This window comes from Cyrtonyx montezumae, unplaced genomic scaffold, assembly GCF_038088225.1.
Source record: "Cyrtonyx montezumae isolate F1298 unplaced genomic scaffold, pur_monq_1.0 scaffold_8, whole genome shotgun sequence".
Taxonomy (NCBI): domain Eukaryota; kingdom Metazoa; phylum Chordata; class Aves; order Galliformes; family Odontophoridae; genus Cyrtonyx; species Cyrtonyx montezumae.
Genome location: NW_027072089.1, coordinates 42,495,932 through 42,511,747, shown reverse-complemented (window position 1 = coordinate 42,511,747; position 15,816 = coordinate 42,495,932). Strand labels below are relative to the sequence as shown.

The 15,816-nt window shown below is 40.3% G+C and overlaps 1 protein-coding gene across 4 annotated transcripts in view; it reads right to left on the bottom strand.

Moving 5' to 3' along the window:
* Nucleotides 1-2,310: 2,310 nt before the first annotated feature.
* The window catches only part of CHST9 (carbohydrate sulfotransferase 9), a 175,196-nt gene continuing 161,690 nt past the window's right edge, over nt 2,311-15,816 (bottom strand). For all 4 annotated transcript variants that reach the window (XM_065752624.1, XM_065752625.1, XM_065752626.1 and 1 more), the window contains one exon: nt 2,311-3,960. In XM_065752624.1, coding sequence (XP_065608696.1) covers nt 2,863-3,960 — 1,098 coding nt within the window. In that variant the 3' untranslated portion in view covers nt 2,311-2,862. The remainder of the gene's footprint in view (nt 3,961-15,816) is intronic.

Genomic DNA, 15,816 nt, shown 5'->3' with positions numbered 1-15,816 from the left:
TTTACTATAATGAAGTCCCATAAAGCAGGTTCTTTACTATATGTGCAGTTGCACTGAATGCTGTGGAGTGTAATCTCATTCTTCTTCTGCATATATTCATTATCTTTTTTTGAGTAACACATCTGTGCATAGTAGTGGAGATGGGATTTTATGCAGTTACAGTGGATGACCTCCAGCTTTTGTTTTTGCCTTGCACTCTCACAAAATATAAGCCAAGCTACAACTCAGTCTCACACTTCGACCTTTTAAAAATAGAGGTTATCTTTTATGCTGCAAATTATGCCTTCATCTTGTATAATCCCACAAGTCAGATATCACAGTCCCACTTCAATTATGCTGAACTCTTATGTTAATTTTAAATCATGTAACTTAATTTCTGGCAAAGCAGGCTGGTGATTTTCAAAATGTGGTTAATGAGGCAAAGTACAATCTAGATTCTGCTACTGAGATCATCCGAATCCCTTAGGTCGCTGAAGATGACTGTGGAGAGGCTCTTCTTTGCAAAAGCCAGGGTTAGATTTTCAAAAAATGAATTTTTAAGTGCAGTTAGGGGCTATGAAATTTGAAGTTGAGCATACAAAGAAGTTAAATTACTTTCACTAGAGCCATAGAACAACAGTGCAGCTGAAACAATTACACTTCCGTGCACATCAACACTTCAAAGGCCTTAAGTAGTGTCTTCCCTTTCTAAATCACAAATGCAAACCATACCAGATTTTCAAGATGACAGCCCAGGGACCCGGTGCCTATGTCCATGGATGCATGCAAATCAGTGTCATTTTCCCTCTCATTTGCAGAAACCAAACATTTGCTAATAACTTCTTTCACCCTCTCAACTCAAACAATGGCTTTATCTCAGAACAGTTAGTAGATAAAGTCTTATGAGACTGTACAGCTTTTTTAGTACAATTACATCCCTTTCCACCTCCAAATCTCTTTCAATCTCTGGTCAAATAGGCCTAAAGCATGTCACTGAAGCAAGCTCAACATTAAGTCTCCAAAGAGACTTGAGCTTTGTAATATATTACTCTGTATTTCCCTGTGTTAAAGAAATACTTCAAAACATACGTTAATTCAACTCCATTCTTAATTAGAACGCTAAACTTTTTATTTGCATATGGTCTGGAGAACTTTTGGTATGTAAGTCTTTTCTTTTTTGTCTGTAAATTAGTAATTAATTAACAAACACCTGCAGCAGACAAGACAAAGCAAATATATGGATATCAAGAGGCGAGTGTACATTCATTTTTTATCCAACTCCCCTGATGACATGGAAGACCTCACTACATGGCAAGAGAGAACCAACCAGAATTTGAGGTCCTTACCTGAAGAAAGGCATCCAAACAGTCCCATTCCAAATACTTCTGGTGTTAAGACCTGTGGTCCATCTAGGCACAATGACGGCTCACAAAGTAGTACTATGCTCACTTCCCTAACGCACCCATGCACCGCCTTGTTGGTGCTGAACCTCTCCAAGCCTCCTGCTGATGATGGCTTGTGGGCTTTTTCATTCCTGTCTTTGCTCCACAGCCCGAGGAATGGGCTGGCTTTGCCACTGGTGCTGGTAGTCCCATCTGGTTCCATCTCTGCCTTTGGCTGCCCAGTCTGCTCTTATCTTTTCCCCTCATAGCAGTGCCTTAAGAAGAGATGGGAAGAACCTGCTGGGTTATGCACTTGCACTATGGAGGCAGTAAGTAGCTTTTCTTCTCTTCTGAGGGGAAAACTAAGGAAGAAACAATTAATGAGGGTATGTGAGAGAATTGGTCTCTCTCTGTGGGTCATAGGAACCTACAATTACTTCCATGGAAGGAATAATGCCATAAATATGGGTAAGATGAAGGAAAGGACAGCAACAGCAACTGCTCTGGTCATGAAGAATTGTTGGGAACAAAGGAAAAGAACATTTCACTTGCTTGTCCCCTGATTTTTCTCTATCCATTTTGCCTTCTGGGGCATCCTGGCCCTATTTGTGCAAAAAATTGCCAGAGCTTAGACTGATGATCTGATACTGACAGACCAAGAGCAATCACAGCAGATGTAATGAAACTGCTTCTTTATGTAGCCATTGCTATGTTGCATAGCCACAACTCTAGGACTTTGCCTTATCACTAAATATGCACACTATCTTGAATACTGGTACTGTGGTATTCATCATTTGGTTGACTCCAGTGTAAAATTGTTAATTTTAATGCACCTCTTGGTTCTCTGAAAGGATTGTCATGTGTCATCTATAGTCTATCAGTCAAAATAGGGTAATGGACTGTGACTTCAGGATGCAGGCTTACCCAGACTTGTTCTGCTAAAGTGTCATTTGCAGTGTTATGCATTCCTATTCATGACCATCCTTCGATGTAAAACACTCAGGTCTAAAAGTAGCTACAGTCTAATGGTAATCAAACAACCAACTTATACAACTGAGAATGCTGCAAACATTATTAGAAAATTAGCCAATGCTTCTTTATTAATAAGAGACAGCAAGTGAAAAATACATTCAAAAATAGTTTCAAAACTGATTTATGAAGCAGACACACCAAAAGGAATCATGCCACTGTGAATGATTTTTTCTTAAACCATTAAAAGAACATTAGGTAAGCTAATGTAACATCTGGCTGCACTACCTCTTCCACAATAATGGTAAAAGCAGCTTTTTCAGGCATTTTACTGCAATTTATGCTGTTTACATGTCTCTTTTTTTGGTGCATTTTCCTGAAACTTTATGTTACTTTAGTTTATAAAAGCTGCACTAAGTCAACACAGCTCCACTTAGCAGCTACTTCATTTCTTTTCAGGGGTAGTATCAAAGTAGTTGTTCTGAATCCCAACATGATAAATACCTAATGGAAGCCTGAAACCATCCCAGTGCTATACAATTGGTGATGTATAATTGAACATTAAATAATCCAAGTAATAGAAGTCGTAGGTCAGCTGTCTCTCCTCCTCAGACAATTCCTTTAAGTATTGCCTCACTACTTCTGCACTTGTTCTCTCATCAGAGGAATGTCTGTCTTTGAACCTAGGAAACTTTAGCTCTGCTGGAGCACCTACCAGCTGCAAAAAGTAATTGGCGTCTTCTTCCAGAGTTTCAAACTTTCCTATGAAATCATAATTGATGAGGCAGGGATAGCAAAGCTTACTGACTTGCTCCCAGTGAATGTCCATTCCCACTGGACGATGGGAATCTAAGAGATACTGGATAAATTCCTTGAACTTAACTCCTGATCCTGTTTCCAATGCCTCCCCATTTGCATTGTGTCTATACTTCTTAATTATTGCCTTCCCAAACACTGGATGGTAATAGCTATTTGGATGTTCAAATTTATCCCTGAAGGCAGATACCAGTCTTTCCAAAGGATCACGTACAAATATAGTCTTGGTGTATGTGTTCAAACGTGTGTATATTCCTTTTAGGTCATAACTGTCCAGTTTCCTTAGATGCTTTCCATAGTGCACATCATCATGGGAAATATTGCGTACCGAAGTTGCAAGTCCATTGAGCACCATGAGGACCCTTTTCCAATTGGAACAGCCTGCTTTTGGCACCTCACAGTACAGGACCTTGTGTCTGTCCTCCACATAAATTCTTGACACTATGTGCACCAGGTGAGTTCGCAACTTCTTCATACTGTTGTATTTCTTGCAGAACTCGTACAGGAAGGATCTGCGCTTCTCCTGGGTGCTATCAACATCCTTCCACTGGTCACCCGTAACCAAAGTCTTGTTCAAAGGGTGCAGCATAGGGGGTAAATACACCTCTTTGAACTGGCTGAAGGGTGACTTGCTGATCTTCTGCTGGTCAGACAGTCCACTCACCAAGGAGACAGCTACTGCACCAAAAGCGTCGTCCTTACCCTGCCACTGCTGGCTGCCCATGATGGCCACCTCCTGCCCACCAAGTCCAGGACGAATGTGCCTGCTCTGTGCCACCTTCCTCTGCATCGCTGGAGGTGGGAGCATGAAATCCTGCAGACACAGAAAAAAGCAGACCTTAAAATGTAGCCGCAGCACAGCCAAGCCATATCACATTCCAACAGTGGCACAGGTAATGGTGTGCAAGCAAGGTGCCATAAGTACTACAAACCCTATTTTGAACCACTTGATCAATACGTCTAGTTTAGCAACAAGCTAATTACTGGAATACATACTTACCTGACAGTGCACAGCAGATCTACCTACAAAAACTTATTACTTATGCCCAATTGAGGTGTTCAAAGAGGGATGCTGATATTCCCAGTAGGGGTGGCCAGCCTACTCCGTGTCTATTACCTTTACCCTCCATGACAGCACTGGTTGAATTACACTGCTGCTAACAGTTTTCTAAACTGAGCCAACTGAGCACAGCTGAGCCTACTACTGGTGAATCTGCTTTTACCACTGTGAGCTGGAGTCCTTGCTCCCCAGTGGCTGCACAGTCAGTGCAGGTAGTAGGGAAACAAATGAAGGCTCCTAAATAGACAGCATCAGTGAGTTTGAATAGGGTAGAGTGACTGTTAACCTCTCACTCCAAAACGTTTCTCTTCTTGTCCTCTATGTACAGGTCACAGAAGTAGCAAGTATTGGATGGCATGCAGATAAAATGCACGCCATACAGAACTAGCTGCTGCAGTCACAGCCAAAAATAAGTGTTTTCAAAACTTATTCCATCTGACTTATTTAAACATCAACATTAATGTCACCGACTAACTAAACATCAACTAGTGACCCTGCAAAGAATGTAAGAAGATGAGACTTTCCTCCTGAATATTTCTTCCAGTGTTGCCAGCTTTGATGAAAACCACAAACTGCAGGAACAGCAAAGCTCAGGTTTGTGTTCTGTGGTCAAATTCTCCAAATTATCATGCAAGTTGACTGAAGAAAATTCTTGCAACTTAGCTATTCCTGTTCTCTCATTCTTCAGTGGATTCTTTTGTGTTTACTATGGCTTGTACTCTTTTTCCTCCTTTCAGCAGGCAAGTCTGCAGCACTGGGACAAAAAAGCTGCCTATTTCTTTCCAGTTCTGGAAAGGGAGGATATTGGTCAATATGTTTTTAAATATCCCGTGGCAAACACCAGATAGTCAGATGGACATCCACACACAGACTGTCCGATTTCATAGGTCTAACCTTTTTGGAAACCCACACAAAAAGATTCTTCTGCCATAAAGTGCTTAAACATTTACTGGAGAGTTGAATTGTGGACTAGCAGACCTTAAGTGATTGGGTTTGGGAGGATGGGAAAGTTTACAGAGCAACTCAAATAAAGCTGTTAACAATTCAGAGGAATAACGTAAGAAATGGTAACACATGGAACAGAACTTGAATTCCAGTTTGATATAAAGCCTGTAGAAAACACTGTCAGTTCGAAGAAAAGTTAGCCTATCTTGACACATACAAATTGCCAATGAGAAAAACTAATCTGGGGGGTAAAGCCATTGGGTACTGCCACAAGCCACTGACCAGCAGACATTTGCTTTCACTGAATGGAGTAAAATGATTCTTGTACTGGTGAAAGCAATAAAGGAAGAGTGCCATGAAGGACTCGTACATCTAAGAGAGTATACGTCAGTGTTTTTAGACCAGTAAAAGGATAACAACTCTTTCAGTTTGGCCTGATCTGTTTTTCTCATAGAATCTATTTTTGTAATCTAACATCTCATTATTTTAAACAGAAGAAATACATGCACCTAGAGATTTATCTCTTCTGCTCTAGGATGGAAGGAATTAAGGTGCGTGGTTGATGTACAATAACAGAAGGTAGTGCTGGTACAAAAAGAGGGGATGACTGTAAGTCTAATGGGAATTTCGTAATTACAGTGAATGATGACTTACAAATGCTACTGCAGAACCACAGACCTGCAAACTGCTTGAATTTTTTTACCTTAAAAGTAACTTTAAAAGATGAAAATGAAAAATATGGGCTACAGAGAAATCAAGCATGTAATTCCAGGCTCAACAGAGACAGGAACAAAAGGTCTTAAATTCACCAGTGCAGATCTGGTGTATGTTATAATGCAGAAGACACATCCCCAAAATTGTGACTGGACTGGGGTACCCCAATGCAGAGAAAATTCAGGAGTGGGTAGAAGTACCTCATGACTTCTAGTAATTCTAGTTTAGCAGTCTATTTCTGAAGACACTTCAGTACAGAGACACGTAACCACCAGAATTTCAAACTAAACCCACTAAAATGAGCACTACTCTTCAGAGGGAGAGCCAGCTTCCTGAATTAAGTCCATCATCCAGAGCCAATGGAAGATGCCTTGGTTTCACTAGGCCAGGATGGAAAAGAAAGAAAGGTGGGTGGTATGACTTTATTCCATTTCAAACAGCCCACCTGGGACACAGAACCAACCTCAGAGAGTAACCTGAGGAAATACCAGAAAAAGACTGCATTTCAGCCTCAGAAACTGTGAATGCAGCTGTAGAAACCACTACTGAAGGATTTTTCAAAGGATTAGAAGACTTCATAGAAAGATGGGCAGAACTATTCAGAGAAATCTCAGGAAACACCCTAAAGGGACAATGTGCACAGTGAGAGTTACTTGAAAGGGGCTCCCTTTCAGCAAGATGAGGCAAAAGAAGGATCAGGAAAAACAAGCAAAAAAAAAAAAAAAAAAAAGCCCCAAACAGAAGGAAAAATAAAGACATGGGGAAAAACAATTGAAGTTTTGAGGGGGGAAAAACAATCTAAATATGTAAAATACTGTTATTTGCTTCCCCTCTCCACTTTTCCTTCAGATACATTTCCCAAAGTGAATACAGCAGTAGTGACTGCTCTAGATAGAGAGTGCTCATTTTCAGATACCTTATAGATCTGAACTTCCCCATACTATGCTTTTTTTTTTTTATTTTGAAGAAGGAATGTGAAAATAAGAAAATTCCAAACCAATAACCATTCAACATCAACAATAACAAAACGTATGGCCATTACATTTACTATTTTAGCTGTGCAGCAGGCCACAAGCTGCTGAGCATCACCATTGTGGAACATGATTGAACCAACAGGCAGCAAGCAGATAATCCCCTAGCAGTTAGTAAATCTGGTTCCACACCTTCCTATGCAAATGGTCCTACCAGACTCTTCCAGACTTGTGTCCAAAAGGAGGGATGACCACTCATGGCTTTCTAAAGAAGAGCTAAGTTTGAGAAACAACCAACCAACCACTTGGCATGGGAGTTGAACACAGTGATCATCTTGGATAGAAGTGAGTTTGTCCTTGAGACACGTGACAATCTGTGCAGCAGGCTGCACACATTTCATCCAAGAATTAAAATCCAGTGAAGCGCTGGACCTTCTCCCGTAATTATGTGGAGTGCTGCCTTCTTTGTTTGCATTAACACATTTGAAAGAAAGTTAAGAAATGGCCAGGAGTCTAATTTAGATGAGTATGCACATGACATCTGTCTTGCTCTAGTTGGACAGGAGTAAAAGATAGATTTAAAATTTGTACTCTTTCAAATACAAAAGGAATTTATAAAGAGTGTTAGTGTAATGCTTGGCTACTGGCAGGCAATCTAGTGAAGCTGTTGAAACATAAGGCATTTTTTTAGGTCATTAATGGATTTGTTCTGTCATTTTTATTGCTGGAGATTCCCTTGCCCTCCTCCATCCACAAAATGATTTTTCCTCACTGTAGAAATAGAAATAAGTAGCCAATACTTTCTTTTACACACATCAAAATTGTTCTTTCCTTTAATACCTTCACAAGCCACTGGGGTAGAAAAGACTGACTACTGCCAAGAATGCTTAAGACTCATCCAATTACGCTTTGTGGTGGTTTTACAATGCACTTGTGGGATCTCATCTAGACAGTTTGCAATTAGAGCATCCTGCCATGCAAAAAAGATAATGATGTATTGAAAAGGATGATATTCCAGGGCTGATTTGCAAAGATTTAATGGCCTGCAGTGCAGACAATGCAGCGTTTCCTAAACGTTTTAGTGCTGATCTTATTTTTACTAACAAGAGTAATAAAATTAAGTAAGCCTAATAGAAAACGTAGGACAGAGAACAAAGGAGGAAAGAAATACTCTGTTCTATCATGTTTCTATCTGTGCAGAAAGCAGATGCAGAAAGAGTCTCTTCTGGGACATTTTCTCATTTTTTAAATTTACTCTGTGACTCCCTGATAAGTCGGCACAGGGAGAATATCCTCTTGATCTAGGTTTTTAGATGCTAGGAGCTTTAATACCAGAGGACTTCAAAGAAACATCCTCTTACTTGGATTGGAGGTGGGTCTGAGTCTTTGAAAAGGTCGTACATAAATTAGATTAAGGTTTAAACTAACAAATCTTCCACCTAATTGAACAGTTAGGAAGGATTTTTCCAGAATTATAGCAGATGATTCAGAATTATAGTTGAAATATGAGGAAAACACAAGGGTCTGCTTAGCCCTGGGAAAAGAAGACTGAGAGAGGATCTGATAAATGTTTACAAACATCTAAAAAGAGGTGGGAGGCAAATGGATGAGGCCAGGCTCTTCTTGGTGGTGTGTAGGGATAGGACAAGGAGTAATGGCCTAAAACTTGAACACAGGAATTTCCATACTAACATGGGGAAGACCTTCTTCACAGGTAAGGGTGATGAAGCACTGGAGCACACTGCCCAGAGAGGTTGTGGAGTCTCCTTCTGTGGAGAAGTTCAAGACCTTCCTGGACGCCTACCTGTGCAACCTATTGTAGGGTATCTGCTTTAGCAGGGGGGATTGGCCATGATGATCTCTTGAGGTCCCTTCTAACCCCTGCAATTCTGTCATTCTGTGAACATTTGGAATTATTCCATCTCCAGTACACCAGAGAAGCCTGGAACCATTACTACTTCACTTTAAGTGTAAAAACAAGTAGAAGTATATCTATCCTATATTCATGTATGTGCAAGCTTCCTTAAGCCTGCTAGAAGAATGGAACACTCTCTGTTTTTGTGTTAGAAAAGCATTTGTAACCATAATTCAGTGATCAGAATCCTCTGTTGCAATGCTAACTCACTTTACTAAGAAGTAAATATGCCCACAACTTTCTCATATAGCAGAAGCTGGGTAGTTTAACATTGTAAAGAAAAATCCTACAGGTGTTTCCAATGAAGATTCTGGCTACAAGTGACAGGCAATGCTGATTCATAGGTTCATAGGTACATTAGGTTGGAAAGGACCTACAAGTTCATCTAGTCCAACCATCCTCCTATCACCATCTCTACCCATGATGAGGTACTTCACCTTCTGTACAATGCAGATAAACCCTCAGATTCATCACTTGTACTTATAACAGCTGCTGCAGAGACAGGCACCAGTAACTTCTCTCCTTACAGTGGAGTAACGAATTTTTTGTCTTATTTATTCCTGGCAGATCACCACTGCTACATCCCTCACAAGTCAAATGTACTCCTCGTGAACAGTGCAAGTTCAGTGGAAGTACTTCTGTTGGAGATTAATAATGTTGCCTTGTGGTTTATATTCAATTCCATCATGGAATGAGACAATCGTACTTTGAACTTTTCATAGTTCTTTCCACCCCTGAAGTTCTCAAAAGATCACAAAATAGCAACAAGCTTAATGTTTCTTCTGGATTAAGATCTAGGAATATTCCTTATGTAGAGCCACAGTTGCAAGCCTGACAGCCAATAACAATAGACAGAATGTATTCCTATGAGATATATACTCCCATGCTCCTAAATGTACTTGTACAAAACACCTTTAATATTACCAAATCAGCTTGGAGGAAAATAAATTAAAAAAATGAGTATATGAGGTGCTCCGAGTTTCCTGCAGAGACTAATTAAGAGGCAAACTTTGTATTTTGTAGTTGAAACACAATCCAGTCCAAGGGAGGTACTTGTGAACACAAAGCCAGACACAAACAAGAAGAGCTTATCAAAGTAAGAAAAAAAAATACTGCAGGTAAGTTTTAATTAACAGATACCAGACATTTTGAGTGTTGCTCTTCAGAACAGCTTTGTGAATCAGTGACTATTGACCCTTGAATCTATTAGCAGAAAGCTAGGCATCTCATTGCAGCATGACTGAGAGTTATGCCAAGGGCGAGACAAAGTATGTGAGGAAGAAAAAGTAAGAGGGAAAGGGGCTTTTTTTTCTTTCTTTTTTGATTATTTTGTGTTGTTATTTTATTTTATTTTATTTTTTGTTCAGTTGTTTTTTGTTGCCTTTGTTTTGCTTTAGTTTTAAATGTAGTATGGCCCAATGTCAGGGAATCACAGAATCAGTAAGGCTGGAGAAGACCTCTAAGATCTAGTTCATCTGTAATCCCATCATCATGTCCACTTAGCTCAGTGTCACATCTATCCTGTTCTTGAACACCTCCAGGGAAGGTGACTCCTTGGGCAGCCCATTCTCATGCCTCACCACTCTTTCTGAGAAGAAATTTTCCAAATATCCAACCTGAACCTCCACTGGCTCAACTTGAGGACATTCCTTCTCATCCTACTGCTGTTACATGGGAGAAAAGGCTGACCCTCACCACACTACAGCCTCATTTCAGGAAGCCACAGAGAGTGATAAGGTCTCCCCTGATTCTTCACTTCTCCAAACTGAACTATCACAGTTCCTTCAGTTGCTCCTTGTAAGACTTGTGCTCAACTTCCTTGCTCTACTCTGGACATGATCCTGTGCCTCAGTCTTCTTTGTTACAGTGAGATGGTGTGGAAAAAAAGCACCACTAGCCTAGAGCTAGTTTTGGAGAATAACTCAGATCCATGGGTCATTGGGAAAGAAGAGAGGCCTAGAAAGGCAAGATAAACAGCAACATTATCAGGACCACAGTAGTAGTTCTTTTCCTTCTTTGTAAGGGAACAGGAGGAACCCATCTGTCTGTGTCCAAGGAGCCTAAGAGATACTGATGGCTTGGCACTGGACTTCCCTCCTCTCCCTGCCTCCAAGTGCAGAAAGCTCCAAGTGACACATGTTAATGAAACAAGACAGCCTGCACCAGCCACTCCAACCAGTTGATTCATGTGGTCAGCAGCCTGGATGAAGGAAATTAATCTCAAATTCGACTTGCCGGTTCTTGTTCAAATCTTGTTAATTCCCTTTTCCAATCGCACAGTCAGAACATGTGGTTTCTCCAAAAAGTGTTCAGAACGGGACAGATAAGAATGATCAAGGCACTGTAAATAGAAAAAGTCCCAATTAAGATGCCACAGTTACAAGAAACTAACACAGTTTGTGTGACAGATTAAAAATTCACCAGTACAGTTGCAAGGAAGTACTGAAAACAAAAACAAATACCCTATCTTATTAATAACAAAGAAACCACTGTTGAGGTTGATCACTGGTAATGATCAATTTTTTCTGGATAGTGAAATGCTGATGCTAACTCCACTGGCTTTCTGACAAGAGTTTAATGGGACTTGTCCTTCACAGAGTAATTTACAGACTTGTAAATAAGTAGAGATGTTACAGCCTAGACTGCCTATGTTTAGACAGAGGCTGCACCCAGTTTACATGGAGCACTTCTCTCTAGTTATGCACTACTAGTAAAGGCCAGGTTTCAGATCACAGACCACTTACATCACCATACCTCATTACCTCATTCCTATGCAGTCACATTCATTTTAGGAACAGGTTTTTCAGTGTGTTCAACCAATATTTCATTCTTAACTCATTCAGTCCCTCTCCTGTGTGTCCTCTTACCAAAATCTAAGTCCAACACTGTAGGCAGTGACCAGAAAGAACAATGTTGTGTTAAAGCATCTTAAATAACCTGAAATTCAGGATAAAATTATACTTGTTTAATGAAGGAGAATATAAGAAAAAAAGACTCTTCCACTGACTGCTAGGTTTACTGGAAGCATATGGAGATTTTAAATTTGAAGATAACACTTTCAGGTAGTGACAAAATATTTCATATTGGTTTCTTATTTAAGCATATTAAATAATGTTACTGACTCACTTTCACGTAATTTAAAGCACAGAAGTAAGTCAAGTAATCTAACAGTATCCTCTGCTGACACGTAATTCTAAAAATCATTACTTCCAAGTACAAGGTAATCCATATATACAGCCATTTTACAAAGAGGAAAATAAATAACGTTTCTTCTGCATTCACAGCTCAAACCAGGAGGCGTTTTTGAGTACACTCGATACTTTAAACAATAGACGTTTAAAAGAAAGGGGTTGACACTGTAGGCAAGATACCAACATTCATTCCTCCAGTGGAATTAGGGTCCTTGTCCTGGCACTCGGTAACCAGCACCAACCCTGCCATCAGGAAAATCTGATTTCCCTTGGCACATCTGCACCCACAGAGCAACAATCCTACAGGGCTCAGCTGCTTCTGCTGTAAGGTGAAGAATGAGCAGTGTACTGCAAACCTGGACTTGACAGTAGAAGTTCAGTATATCAGTTTCCTTCCTAACCTGCCCCCACAAGCTACAGTGAAGACAGCTACTTAAATAGTTGCTTAGACATTTGTTTGAGTAGCCAGATGCAGAATTTGGATGCCTGTTAGGATATCTGGAACAATGAAGGGACAAAGTGCATAAGGTATACAGTGAAGCAGTATGATTCTAAGCTCTTTCAAAAGGCTTCAAGATGGGTACCAAATCCTTTCCACCAATTACTTAAGGGAATTACTGTAGCTGTAGACATCAAGCTACAAGCAAGCTGTTCACCAAGCTGCTCTCACAAGCAGCGAGACAAGTGGTGGCCTAGTTTTGCAGGGGTTTCAGTCACATTTCCCTACCCTGTCTCCCAGGCCAACACTTCTGCTTTCTGCCTATATTCAGCTGGGTAGAAGTGGTCATTGTGAATGCAGTGGTTCACCAGCTGCATTCCTGCTTGCTGGACAACCTCTTGCCCTCTTTTGAAATGGATATGGGATATGACCTTTTGTCTTTCTTATACAGAGGACAACTTTTCCCCTCTTATTTTGTAACCGTGTCAAAGTTAGCTAAAATTGGCCTTGGCTTCGAACCTTACCGCAGAAGGATTGACAAGGAGAGGGCCTGGCAGTGTGAGTGGAAAGGTCTCCTCATGGAACCAGGCACATTTACAAGCATAGGAATGTAAAAATGAATAAACAAGTGTACTCCTCCCCCTGCACCCCCAGACTCCCTCCCCCCTCCCCCCCCCAAAAAAAAAGGCCTGTAATGTAGCACTGTGCCCCTGCATACATGGCAATATTTCTCACGTTAGTGGCAATGGTAAGATCCACAGGGATTTTTTTTGCTGGTAAACAGAATCCATTTCCATTTTGTCTGCAGGTAAACACACTTATCTTCCAGCATAAACAAGACATTGTGCTCTTTTAGAAATAGTAAGAAAGGTTTCAAATGAAACTAGGTTCAGTCAAAGAATATTAATGTATATTCAGGCATGAAGAATTCAATTTCCCCAAAATTGCCTTGGAAGAGACAGTAAAATCTCTAGAGGTCTTAAAGCACTTTCTGCTCAATCACAATTAGCATTTTATTCAAATTAGATGACTTCATTGGTAAATAAAAAATAAATATAAATGTATATAGCACTCTAAGTTGACAAATATCTCAAATCTGTTATTTGTCTACATTCATACACTTTTAAATAAATTCATGAGTTCAATTTTACAAAAAACAGAACAAAACAACAACAAAAAAAACAACAACCCCAAAACATTAATACTTAGAACTGATTACAATCATAAATTGCTGTGGAACAAAATAGGCTGTAAATTTACAAAGGGAATTATTTGCTGCATACTCCTTCTTGACACTAAATGGAAGGTAATATATCCTATTTTCACAGGAGGTAACTAACTTGTGTTTATCACAGGTAAGAGAAAATACCCTCGTTTATTCTGTGGAAGTTTTTTGGTCTAGCTGCCCTCCTGGTATGCATGTTGGTGTCACAGATCATCAGTGTGCCACCCAAACACTAACTAGTTCAACCACTATCCCTCTTAGAAGCAGAAGAATGATTAGGAAGAATGGTGCTGCAGTTAAGGGCAGATGCATGGGCCAGAACCACAGTGCTTGGTTTGTATCTTGGAGAATGTTTTTTGACCTTCACACTTCATTTTTCAATGTCTGCAAAACAAGGAAAGATAATAATTGCCTACCCCGCATGAATATTGTGATTTCCAATTTCTGATTAACACTGGTAAAAAAAAAAAAAAAACAAACAAAAAAAAACATTTTTCAGAGTGAGCAGGGACTGCTCACTGAGAGCTGAGTCAGGACTGCAACCAACTTCCCAGCCATTCTGCCTTTCATTCCTTAAATCTCAGGTCACGTTTTTCATTACTTGTACTCAGTATCCAAACTTATTCATAACCTTCTGTATACTCTAATCCTTGCTTTTATCACATGTATCACTATTAATAAAATCATATTTTTTAATTTAACCAACACCCCATTACAAGCTTGGGGCTGACTGTCTGGAAAGGGACCTGGGCTTCTGACTATAATCCAACAATGCGCCTTCATGGCAAAGAAGGTCAACAGCATACTGGGCAGCATTAGGCAGAGCATTACAAGCAGACTGGGAGAGGTGATTCTTCCAGTTTGCTCAACACTGGTAAGACATCTGGAGTGCTGGGTTCAGTTTTGTATTTCGAATAAAAAAGAAACATGGATATACTCAAGATGGAGCCAGGCTCCTCACACTGGTGAGAAATACACAAGGTGGACAGGAAGCAAGGCAGTGGGCACTCATTAAAGCACAGGAAATTTCACTTAAATATAAGAAAATGCTTTTTCTCCTGCAAAGGTAATGAACACAGAGAGATTCCCAAAGAGTGGAGTCTCCAGTCTTGTAGATTCTCAAAACCCAGACATGGTCCTGGGCAACCTGCTCTTGCTGACCCTGCTTTGAATAATGGGGGGTTGGACCAGATGATCTCCAGAGACACCTCCCATTCACATTGTTATGTGATTCTATGAAGAATATGAAAGCATTCCCTTTGTTTAGCGGGATAAAATGCAGTAGTCCTTTTGAATATTTTCAAAATCCTAAGTTTGGAGGAACAAAGTAACAGCAAGAAATGTGACCTCAAAGCAGGAGAGGACTTCAGAAAACCTGTACTTGGAAGCCATTGTACACAGATTGAGCTTATCCTAGCTAGGTCATTTTAGGGGATGAAGAGGAGAGGGGAGAGTCTGTGGTCTACTGCAGCAGACCACAGCACTGAATAAAGGAAAAGAAAGGAAGCTGGACTAATTGTAAGTTTGTTCTTCCAGCTTGACACAAGTTTATTACACCACATTGATACCTGATACCTGAAGAATGCCTAGGTCATTCCCCAACACGGTCTGCACAATAATCTTACACTGACATTTAAGAGCAGTTTGAACTTATTTTTTTCACCTCCTTACTTTGGCAGATGTACAGTTACTCCTCATTTAAGCCTAGCTCTATCAGGAATGTTGCTTCATTACAGTCATTTCCGTGATACTGCATCTCCCCATTCCCAAGTCTAGAATAGGAAATTCTCCCTGACAGAGGCATGCAAAGACTAAGAGAAGGACACAACACTGCAAGACAGCTTGCCTTGAAGAAAGAGCACTTTAGGGACAAAAATGATAGGACATGTTGTGGAGCACTTCCAACAGCCTCCAGACCCAGCCAACAACTTCACCACAAAAGAGGAAAACAGCTGGAATTTTAACCTGAAAGTCTGACCATGCAAACAACTTCAACTTCAAAATGCAAGTATGAATACTGACAGTCCTTCGGCTTCTAGGAAGCACTAGGAAAATCACATGTAGAAGTATATATGAAGACCACAACACAGAACAATCTGAGGGGCAAGGATGAAACAAAGCACTGCCTTCAGTCACATTTTGACTGGCAGTCTGCAATGCATTTTATAGCCAAGATGCTCATACAGTTAGAAGCACAATGTCTGTTCTTG